The sequence below is a fragment of the Rhinoraja longicauda genome, chromosome 33 (genome assembly GCF_053455715.1).
Source record: "Rhinoraja longicauda isolate Sanriku21f chromosome 33, sRhiLon1.1, whole genome shotgun sequence".
NCBI classification, from domain to species: domain Eukaryota; kingdom Metazoa; phylum Chordata; class Chondrichthyes; order Rajiformes; family Arhynchobatidae; genus Rhinoraja; species Rhinoraja longicauda.
This window is the reverse complement of record NC_135985.1, coordinates 14,405,986-14,428,426: the sequence shown is the minus strand read 5'-3', so window position 1 is coordinate 14,428,426 and position 22,441 is coordinate 14,405,986. Positions and strand designations below refer to the sequence as shown.

The 22,441-nt window shown below is 45.4% G+C and overlaps 1 protein-coding gene across 1 annotated transcript; it reads right to left on the bottom strand.

Annotated features, from left to right (window-relative positions):
* Nucleotides 1-2,743: 2,743 nt before the first annotated feature.
* On the bottom strand, nt 2,744-20,561 carry slc30a4 (solute carrier family 30 member 4). Its single transcript, XM_078427129.1, has 8 exons — nt 20,407-20,561; nt 19,299-19,865; nt 17,852-17,998; nt 9,203-9,356; nt 8,130-8,319; nt 7,332-7,437; nt 5,334-5,468; nt 2,744-4,908 (listed from the first exon to the last, which is right to left on the bottom strand). Exons 2-8 carry the CDS (start codon nt 19,729-19,731, stop codon nt 4,754-4,756), a joined length of 1,320 nt encoding a protein of 439 aa, XP_078283255.1. The 5' UTR covers nt 19,732-19,865; nt 20,407-20,561; the 3' UTR covers nt 2,744-4,753.
* Between the last annotated feature and the right edge of the window lie 1,880 nt (nt 20,562-22,441).

Here is a 22,441-nt window from a genome sequence, read left to right as displayed (position 1 = left end):
GTTGGGGGGGGGGGGGGGGGGGGGAGGGTCGTGGTGTTGCACTCAGGGAACATTGCAGAGTGGGAAAAGGCCAATAGTCCACACCCCCTCCGTCAGTATTTCTGTTTATTCCAGCCCCTAACAGACCATTCATCAAGATTTCTACAGTAGGTCCAACTTCAGAAGATCTCAACACCTGCCGCGTATATGGTGTCGCCTACATTATACCCCATGCACAACCGTTCCTGCCGGTGTGTACGTACAAGGCTCGATCGTGCTTGTCTTATTTTCTCAAGTTTTCACAGCGAATAGACGACCTGCAAGCAGTGAAATGCCAGGGAGCGCCACACTGGGGGAGGGGCGGCGTTGAGGGAGCGCCACACTGGGGGAGGGACGGCGCTGAGGGAGCGCCACACTGGGGGAGGGGGGCGGTGCTGAGGGAGCGCAGGATTCTCCGTTGACTTCATTCCTGTCCGCTGGGCGAGGCTGCAATTCCCCGCTCCAGGGGAAGTCCCGGCATCTCCCCGTCTATTTATTGCCTGACCTCCGTGCCAGGATTCTGGCTTCACCCCGGCGCACTGGAGCGAGTGCACTCGGTCTCATGGACCTCCCCGGCCGCTCCTGTCCGAGCTCCCTCGGGTAATTTAACATGAAGAGACGGAAACATCTGGCAGGGTCAACCCGCTGGTCCAGCCCGACATCTGACTTCACACAGAGGGAGGGTTCGTGTCAGTCTCTTGCCACAGCCCCCGCCGCCCTCTTGTGGGAAACACAAGGAAGTGCAGATGCTGGTTTTCAAAACAAAAACCACACACGAAGTGTTGGAGTATCTCAGCGGGTTAGGCAGCGTTGCTTCCACAGACACACTGAGTTCCTCCCGCGCTTGCGTTGTTGTTGTGAGAGACGGTTTCAGGGCTGTTCCCGCCACCCCCCCCCCCCGTTACATCCAGGACCGCGTTACTCCTGCTTCCTCCACTCGTCGAAGTCACTTTTGCTGCAAGTTTCCACCCTGCTCTCCTTCACACGGCCCATCTCCACTCATCCATTCCTGGTCTCTCCTCGATCATGTGATCGGCTGGACACCAGCATCCACCACAAGCCCACTGCCTCCCTCAGATTGGACCCCCTCCATCCTGCCTTCTGTAAAGACCCCACTTCATTCTCCCAGTTCCTCTGTCTTGCCCACAACTGCTCCAATGATGAAAGATGTGCCCCTGAAATGCTTTTCTTCTTGAACCATGGCTTCCTCTCTACTGTAGTGGACCGCGTCTCATCCATATCCTGCTCTCGCCTCTTCTTCTGGACACCGCAAAACAGATGTGCCCCGGTCCTCATCCACACCCCAGCAACCTCCACATTGGATGGTGCATCCTACGCAAGTGGAGGAAATAGTGAAGGATAATCATCCAATGTGGAGGCTGCTGCTCCACTGTTCAGTGTCTGCGAGGGATCGTTCCCTTCCCGCCTATTGCTCACATAGAACACCTCTTCCCATTACCCAGTGACCCAAAGAGGCGAGGATTCACCTGCACTACTTCCAATCCAGTCGCATTGATGTTCAAAATGCAATCAATCCCCTGTACATTTGAGGAACCAAGACACAGATCGCGTGATCGCTTTGTGGAGCACCCGCGTTCAGTCCAGAGGCGACTTTGAGCTTTGTGTCCTGCCTCTGTAATGCCCCATCCCTCTCCGACCTCTCTGCCCGTGGTTCCCCGCACTGTTACAACGAGCAACATAGTTACCTCAAGGAACAACATCTCACCTTCAGCCCGGACACGTTGCTGTCGAATGAAGTCACCAGCGTCAGATAACTCGCTCTTCCGACCTTCTTTATCGGGGCTGTGTGTTTCTGCCTGCATTTCCTCTCATCTCCTTTCATCAGTATATCCTGACCTGCCAAGGCATCTCCCCGGACCACCGTGTCTACCCCCTGGACCCGTGTCAGCAGCACATTATGCAAAGGAGCTTAACTCCGGCATCATTTCACCCGATCGCAGTCTCCCTGGTTCCACCCGTTCTCCTCCCACCTTCTCTGCTACCTCCACCAACTCGCTTCCCATGACTGGCGCAGTGAGGCAGCAAGCTCCACCAGTTTACCTTTAACTGTTTTACCTTTCCACACCCATTGGCTGACCTGCTGTGGGGTTTTTTTCCCCAGCATTTTCAGTTTTTATTTCAGTTACAGTATTCTGCTTCTTTTCAGATTTACATCGTCCGCATTTTTTCTTTGATTTTCACGAGAGAAACCAGACATTGAGGGATAAATCACAGACTTGGGGGCAGTCCACTGACTGGTGAATTGTGGAATCTGAGAGAGAATTTACGAACCAATTTGGGAATTGAGCAAAGACACAGAATAAATACTGGGCATTTGCACAACTCGAAAATTAAATAGCACGGTTATTCGCCCCACAATGTACATACACACCTTTGTAGACAAAAAAAAATGCTGGAGTAACTCAGCGAGCCAAGCAGCATCTCAGGAGAGAAGGAATGGGTGACGCTTCGGGTCGAGACCCTTCTTCAGACTGATGTCAGAGGAGGGGACGGGACAAAGATATAATGTAGTAGGAGACAGGAAGACTAGAGGGAGAACAGGGAAGGGGGAGGGGATAGAGAGGATAAAGAGGAACTATCTGAAGTTAGAGAAGTCACACCTTTGTACTCAGCGGGGAAAAGGTTGACAAGAAGCTCCACCTGTGGATCCGCCCGAGCAGGTAACAGAACAAACAGCGTCTACTCAAAGATTGTACTCCAGTTTATTATCTTAAAGGACACAAGATGAATACCGAGGCAAAAGATTTAAGAAAATGCCATTTTATGGGGCTGAGAATTCAACTTTGCAAAGTATAATGATTTATAATATTACAAAACAATAAAATTGAACAGCAATAGAAAATATTTTAAAGCATTCATAACCCAAGGAAAATATAACAGGGGTATAAAGAGCAAATTAAAAACTGGTAACCAACTGAATATGGAAAAGCAGAGACGTTTTTTTAAATTTGAGGGTGATACACAATTGGAGGTGAAATACAATTTTCCACTGTAAATTAGTGAAGTGGATGTTAGTTACATTAATATTCAAGCAAAACATGCTTAACATTTGGCACCAAAACTCAATGCGACACTTTAAACATAGGAATGAAAAATAAGACAGCATATTACTCGTAAATAATGAAATAGGGAAATCAATAGCCATGCAACCCAAATATGGCACTCAATGCTGGTGCTTCATTGTTTCCCTATGAGCTTTGGTGGGGTCACATGTAACACAAACATCAGGTAGCACTGCCCTACCACAGACACTACCTGCATTGCTAAACAAAGCGCACATCAACAAAGGGCTGATGGGGAAAATCCAAGACCATTTGCAGGTCTTGTAACAGAGCAGCAAGGAGGTACCACCACAGTGCACAGAAGCACATCTGCTAAAAGACATCAGCTGCTTGCTATAGTTGGTGGCACTTGGCAAAGGCTGACTCTTAACAGTGTCAAGAATCCCTTGCCTCTAGAATTGTATATGGCACTTTAAAAAGGACATTGCAGGGAACCAGTAATAATTATTTTGACAGCTTAGTTCAGATCCCATCCACAGGACAGCAGCATATCCTGTACTAAACTAGAGTGAATTGTGATGAACACAATCAGAAGTCCTGCTTTTACAATAGCCTCTGTTTAAAAAAAATCTCACCAGATTGTGCTCATTATTAACTCTTAGTTATTCCTCATTATTAATATTTTTTAATTGTCGGATTTCTTCCAGGAGATTGAAAGGCTAATCAATTCTTTCCAGTAATAATTAAAGCAAGGCTTCATGATAGGCCAAGGTCACAAAAGGTTAACATGAAATTTCTTTCAGAAAGACTTGTTCAAAGTGTTCATTTGCAAATACTGTTTAACTGTTTACTGCACTTCGGTCAACTCGTCTCCCAAATCCGAATCCCAGCAAACTGCACTATCACACATAATGTCAAGTAATTGTTACTGCTCAACCTGGGATTACAAATGGCACACACTTGCACTTACACCATCAATAAACAGGCTCTGAGTCACAGAATGGAACTGGGGAGCTGTAAAAATGAACAGAATCTCAAAGTAAATAAATCAATGCCCAGACCAGGCTGTAACATGGCCACTAGCAGCTGGAGCCTCATTTTCCTTCTCTGCTCCCCAAGACTGTGCCATGAGCTTAGAAGGACACATGGGTGCAAAAGGAAATGGGGAGAGGGATAAAGCCTTCACTAATTACTTTTCATGATTATTAGCTGAAACACTTGGTTTCAGTGAATCACGTTCTCAGCAAGTCAGAAGAGTGCCTACAAGCAGCTCCTTGTGGATGGAGATTGGTCCAGCACGGAGGCCATTCTGCCCAGAATGTTCATGACAGCCGCTTCAATCAACAACTCCCTGCATCACTCCTGGCTCTCTAGATAAGCACCGCTGCTCAGTCCCAGGCCACCAGTGAACACCCTAAGCTCTCACACAGACAGAGTAAATACGAACTGGTGCATAAACAAATCAATCGTGCATATTGGGTACCTGGGAATCAAGGGGGGCACGTGATCAGAAGCTGCCTGAAGGCAAAAGGGTCTTCAAGTCAGCTGCTGAGCAGAGAGTCTCTGCAGCAACAGAGCGAGGCGATGCGTTGCAAGGTTCAATATTACAGCTGGCGTTCCACAAGTAGAATTCGTTTGTGATGACAGTTTCAAATACTGATTTTTAGTGTTTTTCATCTGTACGAAAGGCACTAATTTTAAGGATCAGGCCCCTAACCATCGAAGGACCCACACTTGGTGCAAGCACTGCCCGATGATTCCTTATAGACCTGGAGCTGCACTGTGCACTGGTGCATGCCGTAGGAATGAAGCAAGATGTGCCGAGCCTTGGCCTGAACATCTTCCCATCTGGAGGTACTCTCTGGAACTGAACACAGACATTAATCAAAGCAGGCAACCAACACAAGGATCCCATTATACCCATCATAATTTTGTAGACCTCTATGGTTACCCCTCATGCTCCTAGGTTCCAGTGAGAATAAAATCAGCCTATCCATTCTCTCCTTTTAACTACAATACTCCATTCCAGGCAACATCCTGGTGAACCTCTTTTGCACTCTCACATGTGTTGCCACATCCTTGCAGCAGTGTGGTGACCAGAACTGCACATAATGTGTAAGAGACCTTTTAGCTCCCAGTGGCTGAGCTCATTACCCTGTTCCTGACTACAGTCTTCAAGAGATGCAGAAAGAAGTCATCAGATCAAGGTTTCGCCAATAACAGCTCACTAACTAAAGCTGCAGGTTATTCCCAGGGAGTTGGGTGGGTGGATTTGATGTTTAAACCACTTACTCAGTCTTAAATGCACAATGGCTGCCGTTTTCCCCACTGTTAGTGACCATACATTCAGATCCTGAACAGAATGCACATCTTCAATCTTCAGCAGAGAGTCCCGCATGTGATGCACATCAAGATGTCTTGGCGTGCCTGAGGATACAAAAGTCCAATGAATGAGGGGGGGGGGGGGGGGGGGGGTCGTGGCAGGAGAACCAGTCAGTCACACAATGTAATAAAGGTTTCGACCATTATCTCTGGGTTTTCCTGGAGTCACCCTGCTGACAACTGGCATTGTTTGGAACACACAGGTCTGCCAGAGTGGTGAAACGCAGAGTGAATGATGTGAGGAAAAGACACAAACTATGCCTCAATCCATCACTATACAAGCACAAGTGGAACTCAAGCAACACCAACACCCAGTGGGCTGGGGTGGTCTTGTAATGCTTTCTTGGGATGAGGAAAATCCAGAACCAAAACAATTACAGCTCAGGTGTCAGCTCATCTATAAGATGTATTGTTCATCTCACAAGGCTTGTCAGATCATCAGGTGTGGCACTCGGGGGAGTCCAGAGGTTTACTCGACAAAGGAAACATTAACTTTGTTTCTCTTCTCACAAATGCGGCCTGACCTGTTGAAAATTTCCAGCACTTTGTTTTTCCTATCAGGCGAGTTTGCGTTATAAAGTTGGAGAGGCAAGGATTGTATCCACTGGAGTTTAGAAGAGGGAGATGAGCATGAAAACACAGATTGCTGGAAATAGTCAGCAGGTCAGTCGGAAACTGTGAGGGAAATATTTCTCATTTTAGGTTGATCAGCAAAGCAGAAGAGAGATAAGTTGGTGTCATTATATGCAATTTTTGGGAATCAGCTTTCCTATCATGTCCCATATTTCCAGAATTTAATCCCTCTCCTTTCCCCTCCATCTCATTAACACTCCTCCAGACACTCACTCACTCACCATTCCTTCACACGCCACCTCCAGCACTTGGGTCCTTCACCCTCTCTTGGTAACAACCTGTTACAGATTTCCCCTTCCTTGCCCACTGCTTTTCCTCATTCTCTTTGCAACTTAAAATGTGTCACTTTTCTAACTTCTCCCAGTTTGACCTGCAACATTTAATTCCATTTCTCTCTCCACAGGTGCTGAAGGGCCTCCTGAGAATTTCCTGCTTTTTTGTTTTTTAATTAGTTACAATAGAAGGCATGGGAGTTCTGGTATTTTGCCCAATAGGGTACACAGATGAATGAACTAAAAGGGAGATTTCACACTTCAGGACATCAATGTTGATCATGATAAAGGAATGTACTCATAATAATGCGCTCTGTTGATGTGGCTGCAGTTCAAGCGAATACAACCTGATTTGATTCTCAACCAAAGGAGCAACCTGACACATACCCTATATGGTTTTCAAACCATTTATGAAACGTCAGATGTAAAATGCTGGAGTAAATCAGTGGGTCAGGAGGCATCCCAGGAGATATGGATAAGTGACGTTTCAGTCTGAAGATGTGTTCCAACCCGAAATGTCACCTATCCATGTTCTCCAGGGATGCTGCTTGACCCGCTAAGTTACTCCAGTATTTTGTGTGTTTCTTTGGTACAAGACAGCATCTGCAGTTCCTTGTTTTCACATCTTTGAAATGTAATATTTTATTCTCTTATTTGAGAACTATTCAAGAAAATAATGATGAGGAAAGGGGAAAAAAGCTGTAGATGTTGGAAAAACTGAAATGATACAAGAAAATGCTTCTGCAAGCCCTCTGCTAGTGCAGTAGGGACACCCAGCACACCTCCCAGTGTCAGAGTCCTTCAGAAGGCAGTGTTTACAGACAATATAAACCCACTCATCACCATCACAAAACACAATTAACTTTTCTGTCGTGTGGGAAATAATGGTGCCTCCCATGAACCCGATGCTCCTGGTGCAGGAGCAGACTACTCCCCGATTAGAGCTGCTTTTCAACCACTACCTGTAAGAGAAAAACTATTACTTTTGTGCTGAAATTTGTACCTTCCAGGAAGATCAGAACGGTGTCTCGCATTATTCGGAATGTCGTGCACAAAACGAGAATGGAGAAGATGTAGGTGCAAATTGGGTCAGCAATCTTGTAGGCTGGCTGTGGGAGAGTAAGAGTAACCATGAAGAGTAGTCAAAGCCACAACACCATGCTGGGTCACTGACCCAACAGCTGTGTATTTCACACACCCAAAACATCTGTCAACATCTGGTCAAAGGACAATTACAATAATCCAGCACCCTCGGGAATTTGTTGGTTTTGGACAAGCAGATTTATTGAAATTACTGAATTATTGAATGTAGGAGGGAGACGAGGAGAAATGTCTACGCGGATGGGTGAATTGCTGGAATTCCCTGCCCCCAGGAGAGACCAGGAAGTTCGGTCCTCGAGTTAATTTAAAACAGATCAGTAGTTCACAACCACACCTCCCCAGGAACAATATTGGACAGGGGATGAATGCCGACCTGGTCAGCAAATCCGTGACCTTGAAAACAAATATAAAAAATAGATTTCCAAACAGGATATGTGGAGAGTGCAGGAGCACACCATTGCGGTGTTGCAGGGAAGGCACGAGGCCCCACAATCCACTCCCCCCATCCGTATTTTTTAGTCATTCTGTTCCACTCCAAACTTCAGAAAGCATATTTTCATCTCCCAAAACTTAGCATTGATTTCACAGAGAAATGACAACACCTTGCACCTGAAGGACTAAACCAGTTTTACCCACTTCACTATGGATCCATGCAGTGCACAGGATTAGATAATTTGCAACAAAAGAAAGTCACACGTACTTCAAAGCGAATGATATAGGCTGCCACCAGGACACCAATACTCTGCATCATGTCTCCCAGAGCATGGATGAAAGCAGCTCGCACAGCCAGAGTCCCAGAACCATGAGCATGTCCATGAGCTCCCTTAGCAGTGGTTTCTGAAGGGCAGTGGGAATGGGAATGGGTGGTCTGATTCAGCAAAACTCCCATTCTGTTAAATTTAAATTAAAAACATGAAAGTTTTAAACAGTGAAAAATGTGCATACACAATTGCTTGGCCAGTGTTTGACCTCAAAACCCTTCATCATTCTGAATAGTCAAAGTCTTACTAAGTATAATCCTGGCATCATCTCAACACCTGGTACAAAACCTCGATCACGTGAGGCCAAATTAATTTAATCAAATAATTTAATTTCAGTGAAGTGGATGGAAATGAATTCTCCGAAACACAGTAAATCTGGTATGATTAAGTTAGAGCAAGAACTATTGAACAAGGAACTGCAGGTGCTGAAATTTTGAGTGTTGGAGCAAGTCAGCAGATCAGGCAACATCTCTCGAGGGAGTGGAAAGGTGATGTTTTGGTTTGGGATCTTTCTTCAGACTTTTGAAGAAGGATCTCTACCCAAAAGATTGTCAGTGCTGGAAAGAAGTTTTGCTTGGGAAGAATTGCAACAGTAGCACCTTCAGAACTGTCACTGTTCAGAGATGTGCTTACACCCCACACTGCACTTACCCCTTCAATCTGGGCACTCTCCCTTCCCTCTACCCCTCAAACACTGCTGGGCATACCCCCTCCCAAGGCTACTGGGCTCACTCTGACAGTGCCACCCTTAACCTCTCCCTCATCCAACAATGTCTAATTCCGTACTGTTCCCACCCAACCATACTTTTGGGCACTCACAATATCATCCAATACTAATAATGATTACCCGACATTCCTCCGACATTTGGATGTTACAACCAATAAATCCGTGAAAATGGACAACCAGCCCAAATGATGGGAATAAAGACATTGTGGACTGTAGTCATGGCAGCAGAGCATTTGCCATGATATAGATGAAAATTCAGCTCTTTAAAGCAAATGCTAGACTTACATGAGATTAATGGCAACTCCAACAGCTGCAATGATAATCATCACGTCTGCATTGATCTCAAAGTCCTGGTGTATAGTCCTCTGAACAGCCTCATAAACAAGCCCTATGGTTACAGCGTAGATCAGCAACACACTGAGCACCGCCGCCAGTGCCTCTGCAATACACGGGGAGAAAGTTAGTCACATTAATAATGTACAAAACAAATAATGCAAGCATTGTCAATCCCACGACTGAAGAGACTAGTCAGGAGGAATGGGCTGATCACATCAAGCACAATGATCATTATCACAGCTACATGAAAATTGAACCAATGCAAAATGCACAAGAGGAATGTGAATACCACAGCATTTTTGGTACATTGTTCAACTATGCTGCCATCGACAATCTGGAGAGGGGGCAGGAAAGATTTACTCAAATGGTTCCAGAGATGAGAAATTTCAGCAATAAGATTGGATGGAAAAACTGGAGCAAAACAAGGTTCTGAGCAGGTTTGACCGAGATCTCCCAACAAGAATGCACCCAATGGTACCCAAAGATCTTAAGCAGAGGGTGGCAGGGCTAATCACATTCCACACATGCAGCCTCATTATGAATCATCCTCCTACAATCCATATAGAATGCATCATGTGATATCCACACCGACATTCCTTGTTACCCCCACAAAACATTCAATTGTCCTGGACTGTCTTGGATTAATTTGTGCCTTCCTTCTTTAGTCTGAAGAAGGGTCCCAACCCGAAACATCACTTATCCATGTTCTCCAGAGATGCTGCCTAACCCACGGAGTTACTTCAGCACTTTCTATCCTTTTGTGTAAACCAGTATCTGCTGTTCTTTGATGCTACCCTCCTGGATATTCATTTATGTTGTCCCTCACAATGTTCACCAGGGACAGACTGAATGGTCTTTAGTTATTCAACAATGCACATCAGCCAAGTTCTATTCCTCCAGTGTCAGGACTTTAGTCACAGGGGATTTGAAAATAATGGAGCCTAATGTCTCTTTTAATAGCCTGGAATACATTTTTTTCCCAGTGCTGCTAACTTAATCTACTTTGAAAGAATATATTCAATGTCCCTCTTCCTTATTGCCAATCGCCTACATTCTTCCTACGTCAATGTCCACTCCACAAGAACAGGCGCAGGGCATTTATTCAGAACTTAACACACCTTCCAACTCCACGCAGGCTCAAATTTTTAATTGGACCCATTCTTCCATTTTAAATATTTTAGAAAAACTGTACTTCCCTTATTTTACCTTTTGACATATTTTCATACATCCTGTTTCCTTCCTAATTTCCTTTGATTTTGAAATCCCTACACCCTGCATGCACTGCAAAAGCCTCTCTGCTACGTCAAGCTCTCAGTCTTTGTCAAAAGCTTCCTTCTTCACCCACATTCTACTGTCAAAGGACCCTAACATCTACAGGGGCCTACATTTGGAAGTTCCTCCATTTCCTCTAAGCGGTTAGAAATAATTGGTCTGAACCCTCACCCTCTCTATCCTGAGCATCTTCGAGTACGTGTCTCCAGTCCCCTTTTTGTAAATCATATTTTATACTGCAATTTAGAACTTTTCTTACTCCTCTTTATTCTTTTCTATAACCATGTTTCACATAACTATACCAGGACAGTGTCATACCAGGATCATATAAAAAATAAAGTGGATGAGCTTGAGGCTCAGTTAGACATTGGCAAGTATGATGTTGTGCGAATTACAGAGACACGGCTACAAGAGGACCAGGGCTGGGAACTGAATATTCAGGGGTACACAACATATAAAAAAGACAGACAGGTGGGCAGAGGGGGTGGGGTCGCTCTGTTGGTGACGAATGATATTCACTCCCTTGCAAGGGGTGACATAGAATCAGGAGATGTAGATTCAGTATGGATAGAAATGAGGAATTATAAGGGTAAAAAGACCCTAATGGGAGTAATCTACAGGCCCCCAAACAGTAGCCTCGACATAGGGTACAAGTTGAATCAAGAGCTAAAATTGGTATGTCGCAAATGTAATGCTACGGTGGTTATGGGAGATTTTAACATGCAGGTAGACTGGGAAAATCAGGTTGGTAATGGACCCCAGGAAAGAAAGTATGTGGAGTGCCTCCGAGATGGATTCTTCGAACAGCTTGTACTGGAGCCTACCAGGGAGAAGGCAATTCTGGATTTATTGTTGTGTAATGAACCTGATCTGTTAAGGGGACTCAGGTAAAAGAGCCATTAGGAGGCAGTGATCATAATATGATGTTTTACTCTACAAATTGAGAGGGAGAAGGGAAAATCGGAAGTGTCAGTATTACAGTATAGCAAAGGGGATTACAGAGGTATGAGGCAGGAGCTGGCCAGATTTGACTGGAAGGAGGCCCTAGCAGGGAAGACGGTGGAACAGCAATGGCAGGTATTCCTGGGAATAATGCAGAGGTTGCAGGATCAATTTATCCCAAAGAGGAGGAAAGATTCTAAGGGGAGTAAGAGGCACCCGTGGCTGACAAGGGACGTCAAGGACAACATAGAAATAAAAGAGAAGTATAACATAGCAAAGAAGAGCAGGAAGCCAGAGGATTGGGACTCTTTTAAAGAGCAACAGAAGATAACTAAAAAGGCAATATGGGGAGAAAAGATGAGGTATGAGGGTAAGCTAGCCAATAATATAAAGGAGGATAGTAAAAGCTTTTTTAGGTATGCGAAGAGGAAAAAAATAGTCAAGGCATATGTGGGTCCCTTGAAGACAGAAGCAGGGGAATTTATTATGGGGAACAAGGAAATGGCAGACGAGTTGAACCGGTACTTTGGATCTGTCTTCACTAAGGAAGATACAAAAAATCTCCCAGATGTTCTAGTGGCCAGAGATCCTAGGGTGATGGAGGAACTGAAGGAAATTCACATTAGGCAGGAAATGGTGTTGGGTAGACTGATGGGACTGAAGGCTGATAAATCCCCAGGGCCTGATGGTCTGCATCCCAGGGTACTTAAGGAGGTGGCTCTAGAAATTGTGGACGCATTGGCGATCATTTCCAATGTTCTATAGATTCAGGATCAGTTCCTGTGGATTGGAGGGTAGTTAATATTATCCCACTTTTTAAGAAAGGAGGGATAGAAAACGGGAAATTATGGACCAGTTAGTCTGACATCAATGGTGGGGAAGATGCTGGAGTCAATAAAAGACGAAATTGCGGAGCATTTGGATAGCAGTAACAGGATCGTTCCGAGTCAGCATGGATTTACGAAGGGGAAATCATGCTTGACTAATCTTCTGGAATTTTTGGAGGATGTAACTAGGAAAATTGACAGGGGAGAGCCGGTGGATATGGTGTACCTTGACTTTCAGAAAGCCTTTGACAAGGTCCAAATAGGAGATTAGTGGGCAAAATTAGAGCACATGGTATTGGAGGTAGGGTACTGACATGGATAGAAAATTGGTTGACAGACAGAAAGCAAAGAGTGGGGATAAATGGGTCCCTTTCAGAATGGCAGGCAGGCAGGTACCGCAAGGCTCGGTGCTGGGACCGCAGCTATTTACAAAATACATTAATGACTTGAATGAAGGGATTAAAAGTACCATTAGCAAATTTGCAGATGACACAAAGCTGGGTGGCAGTGTGAACTGTGAGGAAGATGCTATGAGGTTGTAGGGTGACTTGGACAGGTTGTGTGAGTGGGCGGATGCATGGCAGATGCAGTTTAATGTGGATAAGTGTAAGGTTATCCACTTTGGTGGTAAGAATAGGAAGGCAGATTATTATCTGAATGGTGTCAAGTTTGGAAAAGGAGATGTACAACGAGATCTGGGTGTCCTCGTGCATCAGTCACTGAAAAGAAGCATGCAGGTACAGCAGGCAGTGAAGAAAACCAATGGAATGTTGGCCTTCATAACAAGAGGAGTTGAGTATAGGAGCAAAGAGGTCCTTCTGCAGTTGTACAGGGCCCTAGTGAGACCACACCTGGGGTACTGTGTGCAGTTTTGGTCTCCAAATTTGAGGAAGGATATTCTTGTTATTGACGGCGTGCAGTGTAGGTTTACTAGGTTAATTCCCGGAATGGCGGGACTGTCATATGTTAAAAGACTGGAGCGACTAGGCTTGTATACACTGGAATTTAGAAGGATGAGAGGGGATCTTATCGAAATGTATAAGATTATTAAGGGGTTGGACACGTTAGAGGCAGGAAACATGTTCCCAATGTTGGGGGAGTCCAGAACAAGGGGCCACAGTTTAAGAATAAGGGGTAGGCCATTTAGAACTGAGATGAGGAAAAACTTTTTCAGTCAGAGTTGTAAATCTGTGGAATTCCATACGATGCAATAAATTAATTAGCTAATCAGCATAAATTTAGACAACCCAGTGAAACAAAATTAGAGACAGTTTTAAAACAGAATAAAGTGCAAATAGGTCTGTGCCGGTTCACTGTGCGATGTGCCCATCCGACTCAGCTGGACCGGTTCAGAGCAGCTATGACCCTGGGGATGAAGCTGTTCCTGAGTCTGGTGGTACGGGCATAGAAGGCCTTGTAGCGTCTGCCCGATGGTAGAGGTTCGAACAGACTATTGCAGGGGTGTGAGATGTCTTTGTGGATGCTGGTGGCTTTCCTGAGGCATCGTGTGTTGTAGATGCCCTCCAAGGCTGGAAGCTGTGATCCGATAATATTCTGAGCTCGAAAGATTACCCGCTGAAGAGCTCTCCTCTCTGCCTCCGTGCAGCTGAGATACCACACAGGGATGCCATGCATTAGGATGCTCTCTATGGTGCAGCGGTAGAAGGTCATCAGCAGCTGTTGGGGTAGACCAGACTTTTTCAGTGTTCTCAGGTGTTCTTGACCAGCGCAGCAGTGTTAGTGGACCATGTGAGGTCCTCTGAAACGTGAGTGCCCAGAAACTTGAAGCTGGACAGTCTCTCCACACTGTCCCCGTTGATAAAGATCGGAGCGTATTCCCCATTATGTGACCTACGGAAGTTGCTGATCAGCTCCTTGGTCTTGGAGGTGTTTAGGGACAGGTTGTTATCTGAGCACCAGTCCGCCAGGTCTGGACCTCCGCTCTGTAGTGTGTTTCATCACCGTTGGTGATCAGCCCGATCACCGTTGTGTCATCTGCAAAGTTGACAATGGTGTTGGTGTCGAATGCAGGAACACAGTCGTGTGTGAATAGGGAGTTCCCTACCTTAAACTGCATTGCTTATTGCCTGTTCACTCAACCTTTCTCCTGCTTCAGAATCCAAATATCCTTTTTCCAAGATGCTCTCCCACATATTTACATGTCATCAACAACCTCCAAAGGCCAACAACGGATCCTATGTAGAACTTGCACCAATGTCTAAAGCAGCGTTTCTCTACCTTTTTGCCCTTGAAATAATTTTCATGTCTCAGGGAACCCCTACATTAAAATTATTATATATCTTTATTAATCTCTTTCTTTCTCTTTCATAAACTTATAGTTCATAAGGCAAACATAATATATTTTTCTGATAAATGGTTTAAGCAAAAAATAACGTACGTTTTTCTCAAGTTTCTTGACAATGCAAAACAAAAATGAAATCAAACTGCTCGAACATAAACTTTTCATAAACTAACAAAAATAAACATAAAGAAGGTATCACAAAATGCTGGAGTAACTCAGCGGGTCAGGCAGCATCTCAGGAGAGAAGGAATGGGTGACGTTTCGGGTCGAGACCCTTCTTCAGACATAAACATTGGCGGAGACTCAGGTTCGATCCTGACTATGGGCGCCGTCTGTACGGAGTTTGTACGTTCTCCCCGTGACCTGCGTGGGTTTTCTCCGAGATCTTTGGTTTCCTCCCACACTCCAAAGACGTACAGGTATGTAGGTTAATTGACTGGGTAATATGTAAAAAATGTCCCTAGTGTGTGTAGGATAGTGTTAACGTGCGGGGATCGCTGGGCGGCGCGGACTCGGTGGGCCGAAGGGCCTGTTTCCGTGCTGTATCTCTAAATCTAAAAAAATCTAATTAAAAAAAATCTAAACCCCACACTCAAGATTCACTCCTTCCACCACTGTGGCTACAGTGTGCAATATCAAAGAATGCACTGCAGTTACTTATCTAGGTCACTGACAGCAGTCCCACAAACTTGCAATCTCTTCCACCAGCAATAGCAGAGAATCACCACCATCTGCAGGTTCTCCAGCTTATACACTGGGCTGATTTGGAAATATAATTATAGACCTCATCATCACCCAGTCTCAATACTGAATCCCCTTTGCCAACAGCACCAGAGAGCCATAAAAAATGTGGCTCATCAATACCTTCTTCAAAGCAGTAAAGGCAATAGATGCTGGCCTTACCAGTGAAAGTCAAATCCCGCAAATGAAATAAGAATTGTAATTCTGACAAGACATAAAGGAGATAGGCAGAGCAGGTGCAAGGGAAGAAGTTGCATTTTCTAGGTGAGATTGCAGTAAAAAATAATATAAAAGAATAGAGCTTTCTCACTTTTTTTCCACCTAGGCAACACCTTGACTCATGCATCTGTGTTCTTATAATTATACTGATGGAATCATGACCCCCGTCCCTGTACACACACTCTTACTCTTTCCTTCTCCATCAGCTCTTCTCTAGATTTTGTCCACACAATCAGCTTCAGTCACAAATGCAATACTTTTGGAGCACACAAAGTCACTCCTCACCAGATTAGGCAGTCAATGCTGTGAGGCATAATACACTCTCCATTGTCTTGTTGTAAATGTTGTGCCTTTAGGTCTAAAGGTAGTGTATAGATGAAGTATACAGCAATCAAAGTTTTATTGCTTTATATTGAGGGTCATAATACAAAGTTCAAATAGCGAGTCACTGTTCAAGTGACTGACTAATGATTGGTTTTCCAATGCAATGATTGTTAGTTCAGTTTCCAACACACAAATTCCAAGACACTAAATCAAATCCAGGAGTTAGTGTACGGTTTTAACTGAATAAATAAGCAATGACCAATACAATACAGGAGGAGGCCATTCACATCCATCATCTTGTGCCGCATCTTTGATAGAGCTACCTATATCGTAAGATAGTTATCTATATCTATCTATAATACTAAAACTCTTGTTTGTTTGTTCCTGAACTACAGCCAAAACGGTACACGATAGCGCAACAATTTTAGGCCCACCTTACTCACTGTCGCCCCTTTGGTGCTAATGGAAGAGGGGGAGGGGGGAGGGGAGGGTGCTGCACCAATGCAGGAGAGGTTTAGGTCCAACGGGTCCACTTGGTCTAGAAGTAAGATAGTTCTCAATAATATGGATACAGGCTAAAACGAAGATAGTTTAATTTGCAGTTAAAATTAAGCTTTTATGAATATGAACCACAGTTCCTGGGGTTTACCCACCACCTGCAGATGTTCTGTATATGTTCCCTGGTATGATTATCACTGGCACGAGGAGCCACACCCCAACCATTGAATTCCCCATCATTATTGGATTTTCCCATTTTCTTCCTGCTCCTATGCAGCCGAGCCATTCAGTGTCATGATCCTGACTCTCTCTGCATTCCTAAACAGACCCCTAATAGCGTGCCAAAGGGAAGTCAGCTCAACAACGATGACTCGTGCATTAGTCGCAGGCTTCTTCTAGTCTGACCCAATCAGTCTGAAGGGACCCTACCTGAAACGTCACCTATCCATGTTCTCCAGATGTGCTGCCTGACCAGCTGAGTTACTACAGCATTTTGTATCTCTCCTTCCAGTCTGACTGATGGTCCTTCATGAATTCTTCCTTGTCAAACCCAAACTACAGTGTGATCACCTCCCCAATCATGTTAATCACAGAGGTATCAGACTCATGGATGCATCTCAGTGACTCTTAGCATCGACCCAGCTCTGAAACACAGCACAAGCTGCTGCAACTGGAGACACTTCCTACACATGATGCACAGGGTGCCTCCACTTGGAGGAGCTGTCCTGCCACTCCACACCCTCACCAAAACCTGGAGCAATAAGAGTGTTAAAAGACTCACCATACAGCTACTGACATTCACTGAGGTCACACCAGCAAATCGGAAGCCCATGGTGAACACTCCCACACAGACGACTCAGCATTACCAGCCTCACTGAACCCCCCCCCCCCGTTATTTACCAAAATCCACACTCGCAAGACCATGGTGCATGAAACATATTGAGATTTCCCATCGACAAAAAGTGCTGGAATAACTCAGCAGGTCAAGCAGCGTCTCTAGAGAACATGATGGGTGATGTTTCTGGTCGGGATTTTAGCTTCTCTTTATAAACTCCCGTTGTACTGGGTAGTCAGCTAACTGTACTTGAAGGGTTAGTGAGAGGCTCCCTCCACTTCCACATGCAGTTCCCTCCCTTCCCACCCACACCCCCAGAGGGCAGCTTGTTTACCTCATCAGCTGAAACTGCAAGCTCCACATTAAAGCCATTATACTTTTCCTATTACTTTAGCCCATCATCTCTCCTGATCAATCTCAATTTAGGACTGTCAGCTTGAAGTACTGACAGAGCAAAGCCAGGACTGCAACAATACAAAGACTTTATATCACAACAAGTCTGAATGGCAAACTGTTGATAACGAAGGAAATTAACACAATGTAATGAAAGATGCAAATTTATATCATTTTCATCTAACCAATTGTGCACCAAAAAGGTGAAGTGAGAGCTTACAATAATCAGGCAAATAATCACGTACCAAATCGATGCCAGCCGAATGTGAACCTGTTACTCGGAGGTCTTGCTGAAAGATAGAGTGCAACCAAGGAAGCAGCAATCCCCAGCACATCGGCCAGCATGTGAACAGCATCAGTCATGATCGCCAGGCTGTTAGAAAGCCACCCTCCTGGTTGGTGGGGAAAGAAAGGGGGGAAAAAAACCCCACTTAGACAAAATCACTGAACATAGGAACAGGAGACAGTGCATCATCCTTTCAACTTGCTCCACCATTCATTAACATCCAGGTTGATGTCTCAAATCCCTTCATACTGTTGGTTACTGCCATAGCATAACATGTACCACATTGACTCTTAGTCCTCTAAATGTAAAGGTCAGAATTCTCAATCTATTAAAGGATCGCGACCCAATTCATCGCCAGTCCAATCCCTCCCGAGATGTTGTCTGATCTACTGATCTCTTGCACTTTGTATTTTACTTGGACGTAAATGTTGATGAGTTAGTGAATAAGTTTGCTGACGACACCAAAATTGCAGGAGTTGCAGACAGTGAGGAAAGCTGTTAGAAGATGCAGCGTGATATACATCAGCTGCATAAAAGGGCAGAGAAATGGCACATGGAGTTTAATCGGAGCATGTGAGGTGTTGCACTTCGGGAGGTTGAATGTAAGCGGAAAGTATACAGTTAATGGCAGGACCCTTAAGAGCATTGAAGTGCAGAGGGATCTTGGCATCAGAGTTCATAACTCACTGAAGATGGCAGCATAAGTACATAGGGTGGTAAAGAATGCGTATAGTATGCTTGGCTTCATTGCTGGGGCATTGAGTATAAGAGTCAGGGAATCATGATACAGTTCCATAAGACTTTGGTTAGGTTGCATTTGGAGTATTGCGTACAGTTCTGGTCACCCCATTACAGGAAGGATGTGGAGGCTTTGGAAAGGGTACAGGGAAGGTTTACCAGATTCTGCCCTGACAGGTGCTCTGGAACATCAGTGTGCTCTTCCCTCAATGCTCCAGTCTCCTTGTCCTTCTCCCTGGTGAAAAGTTCCATTCAACCTTTCCACCATCAGCTTTCCTTTACACACCCTTCCCAGTCCTCACTCCAGTTCAGATAGCAAAGCTCCCTTTTCCACTAGAGGTTTTGTCCAAAATTCTGATGTCTGCCTAATTTAAAACCAAAAACACAATTTCCCCTTTGTCCCACTCACCTTCCCCATAGTATCAATGGATGCTCACTTCCTTGTTAAAGGATTTATACCAAAGCAGGCTGATTTCCAGCAAAGGCAGAACTTTGCACCTATTAGGCAGCATACTAAAACCTTGAAATGGTAGGATACAATCTTCTATCCAATCAATTACCCCACAAACATTGTTACCTCGGAAATTTCAGAGACATAAACCTGTGATAACTAATCAATAAAAGTTCAGATTGTCATCAGTCATCCAAATATCCCAAATCAAACTTACCTACAAGTTCTCCAACAGTAAACAAACCATAGAGTGTAACAGCAATCCACAATTTTCTTTTCACTGTCCTCTGCTTGACTAATTCTGAGTTCTTTGTACAATGTTTACATTCCTCATTACACTGTCCAGCTTCTTGAAATTCATCCTGCAAGCCTGGTTTCTGCAGAGCCTCCAACTCCCCATGAGTGTTGGTGCTCTCGCCATTGGCTTCAGTGCTCCCATTACAAATCACAGTCGGTACATGTGCAATCTCCTCAGTCTGATCAAAAGTGACTACTTGCAGTTTACAGACACTATTGAATGTTGACATATCTCCATCGTCCTCTGCATTATCAGCAAAGTCTAGTGCAACAGTGTCACTTGTTAAGTCCGTGCAGGCTCCGTCATCCTGGTGGGTGAACGACTTCAATTTACTCCATAAGGATTTAGCCATGATCACTCAAAGATCTGCAATGGACACCAAGTGCTGGTCAGAGCTGGATATTCATTCCTCCTGTACAGTTCTAATGCTGCTTCTTTTCTGCCCCCGGAGACCAGCAATGATTAACCCAGCATCGTCAGAACACCCTGCAACAAACAGAAACACATTAACTGCTTAACTGCATTCAACGATCACTGCAACAAGTGTTAGCCTTCCGATCCAGTGCACTGTGTACAGGGACAACATGTTCAAAGTGCTGACATCTCTCAACGCATTTTCATTTCATGGCTCAGCTCTCTCCAATCACAGTCGCCATCTCTGAGAAATCATTCACCCGGTCCCTGATGTTATCGCTGAAATATCACAACACACCAACAGAGCCCGTTACCAAAAGCAGACCCGAAGCGAAGCAAAGTAGGAATGTTTGACATTTCGCTATGCAAACCAGGGACGCCACAGGGCTTCCCAGTGTGAACTCGGCACTCTGCAAACACACATTAATTAATAATCTCAGCGCAGACACATGATGTTGCTCTGCTTGAAAGCAGCGCCTGGTTGGGCTCGTCAATGGCCACTTTCACAGTCAGACCCTCGGCCTTGACGACCCCAAGCCCCGGACACTATTCCGGGCCCAGCGCAGAACATCCTTCAAAGGTCTCTGCATGGCCACTCTCCCGGACTACTAACCCCTGGGTGGGCATCATGTCTCGTCCGTGTGACGTGAAGCGGGAGCAGGCCAAGGTGGGAGGGGAGGCGAGACGCGACCCCGGCGCCCAGCTCGCCCCAGGGCCCGGCGCTCAGACACAGCTGCCAACGCAACCAGCCAATCACAGTGAGCATTAGAATCGGCAACGCTCCCCACGGTGACGGAGTGGCTGCTTCCAGCCTATCAGGGGCCAGGAGCATATGATTGGTAGTAGCCACGGCCAATCGTGGTTTGAAGACGACCTTGACCATCCAACCGCTCGGCCTCTGACGCCGAGTGCAGTGTCAGGCTGAGCCGGAGGGGGCGCAGTACCATCCTTGCGCGCGCCCAACGGGCTCTTCTCCCCCCCCCGCGCGCCTTTCTCCACAGCAGCTGTCCGACCTGACAAGTATTATTAGAGTAAGAAAATAACTGCAGGTGCTGGAGTAACTCAACAGGTCAGGCAGCATCTCAGGAGAGAAGGAATGGGTGACGTTTCGGGTCGAGACCCTTCTTCAGACTTATACTGAGGATAGACTCAGTGGGTCAGGCAGCATCTCTGGAGAAAAAGTCTGAAGTGTTCCCACCCGAAACATCATTCATCCTTTTTCTCCAGAAATGCTGTCTGACCTGCTGTTACTCCAGCACTTTGTGTGTATCTATCAGACAGTGTGCTAAGGTTAATGCTAGAATCACCCAGTCGCCTTGTTCTACAATTAGGTTAGTAATTCTTTCAAGGGTTGTGATGCCCACAAAAATGGATCTCTTGAAGGAGGAGTTCATCATGTGGCTGGTGGTCAGAGATTGCCGCATCTTCTCTGGCGATTGAAGGTTGTTTATATTTTCCTTGTATGGTTAACGCCTAGTGCTTCATTGATCAACTCAATTATCAGGCTGCCATTGTCAAAGAGCTAAGAGGTATTCAGAGATGGGTTGGGTTAGTAGAATTTAGTACTGAATTGTGAGGTGATACATTTTTGGAGAAGGAATGGGGAAAGGCAATAAAAACATAATGGCACTGTTCTGATGGCAGCAACAGTGTGACTTGGGATTCATGTTTGAAGATGGTAGGAAACGTTGAGTGAATACTTAAAGCATATGGGATTTTACAAGTCAGAAACCAGTATGAATCAGTTGTGTTAGGAATGTTTCCAGAGGACGTGAAAATCACGAATGTAACCCCACTGTATAAGAAGGAGCGTGGCAAAAGAAAAGGAAATTATAGGCCGGTTAGACTGACTTCGGTGGTTAGTAAAATTTTAGAGTCCATTATAGGGAAGAGGTTTCCAGGTACTTCGAAGTACATGATATAGTAGGCTGAAGGCAGCATGGTTTTGTTAAGGGGAGATTTTGCTTGACAAATCTGTTAGATTCTCTGACAAAGTAACAAGCAGGATAGTCAAAAGAGAGTCAGTGGACAATGTTGGATTTTCAGAGGGCCATTGATAAGGTGCCGCATGTGAGGCTGATAAACAAGATAGAAGCCCATGGTATTAAAGGCAAGGTACTTGCATGGACAGAAGATTGCCTTCTGTTTGTCAGTCTATGAGTGTGAATAAAGGGTGCCTTTTCTTGTTGGGATGGCGGTGACTAGTGATAGAACTAACCAGCTGCAGAGTATTATGACTGTTTTGCCGAGCACTTATTTGGTCCACCAGGGCCTCCTGGAACTCCCATTTTGCAAGCGTGCCCAACGTCGCCCTCATCCTGATGGCCACCTTCGTGTGTGGCTGCATCAGGCAGAGCGTAGAGCCAAGGCACGTGGGCACCAAGTGCCATTACCTGCTGAAGTTCTGCTGAAGTTCTACCTGTCCCCGGTGTTGCGAAGGATGGGCCTGGCGCAGATGCCGCGCAATATGCCAGTCAGCTGGACATTGCCGCACCATCTGTCGCTCGTGGAAAGGTTCTTCCGGACCAACACCTTAAACCACAAGTCCATCGGGCAGTGGTCAGCACGGAACCTCCTGCAGGCACTGCAGGGGAATGACTCAATGGATCCTGTGGCGTGGTTCCCAGAGCAGACTGCCCAGCTTGTCT

What these genes read in the sequence shown, in the direction of transcription:
- slc30a4 (XM_078427129.1), bottom strand. Translation starts at nt 19,731, where the DNA reads ATGGCTAAATCCTTATGGAGTAAATTGAAGTCGTTCACCCACCAGGAT. An exon ending in GGAGTTGCCATTAATCTCAT is followed by an intron (nt 8,320 to 9,202) that starts GTAAGTCTAGCA and finishes TAAATTTAACAG; the next exon opens with AATGGGAGTTTTGCTGAATC. An exon ending in CGTTCTGATCTTCCTGGAAG is followed by an intron (nt 5,469 to 7,331) that starts GTACAAATTTCA and finishes TTGTATCCTCAG; the next exon opens with GCACGCCAAGACATCTTGAT.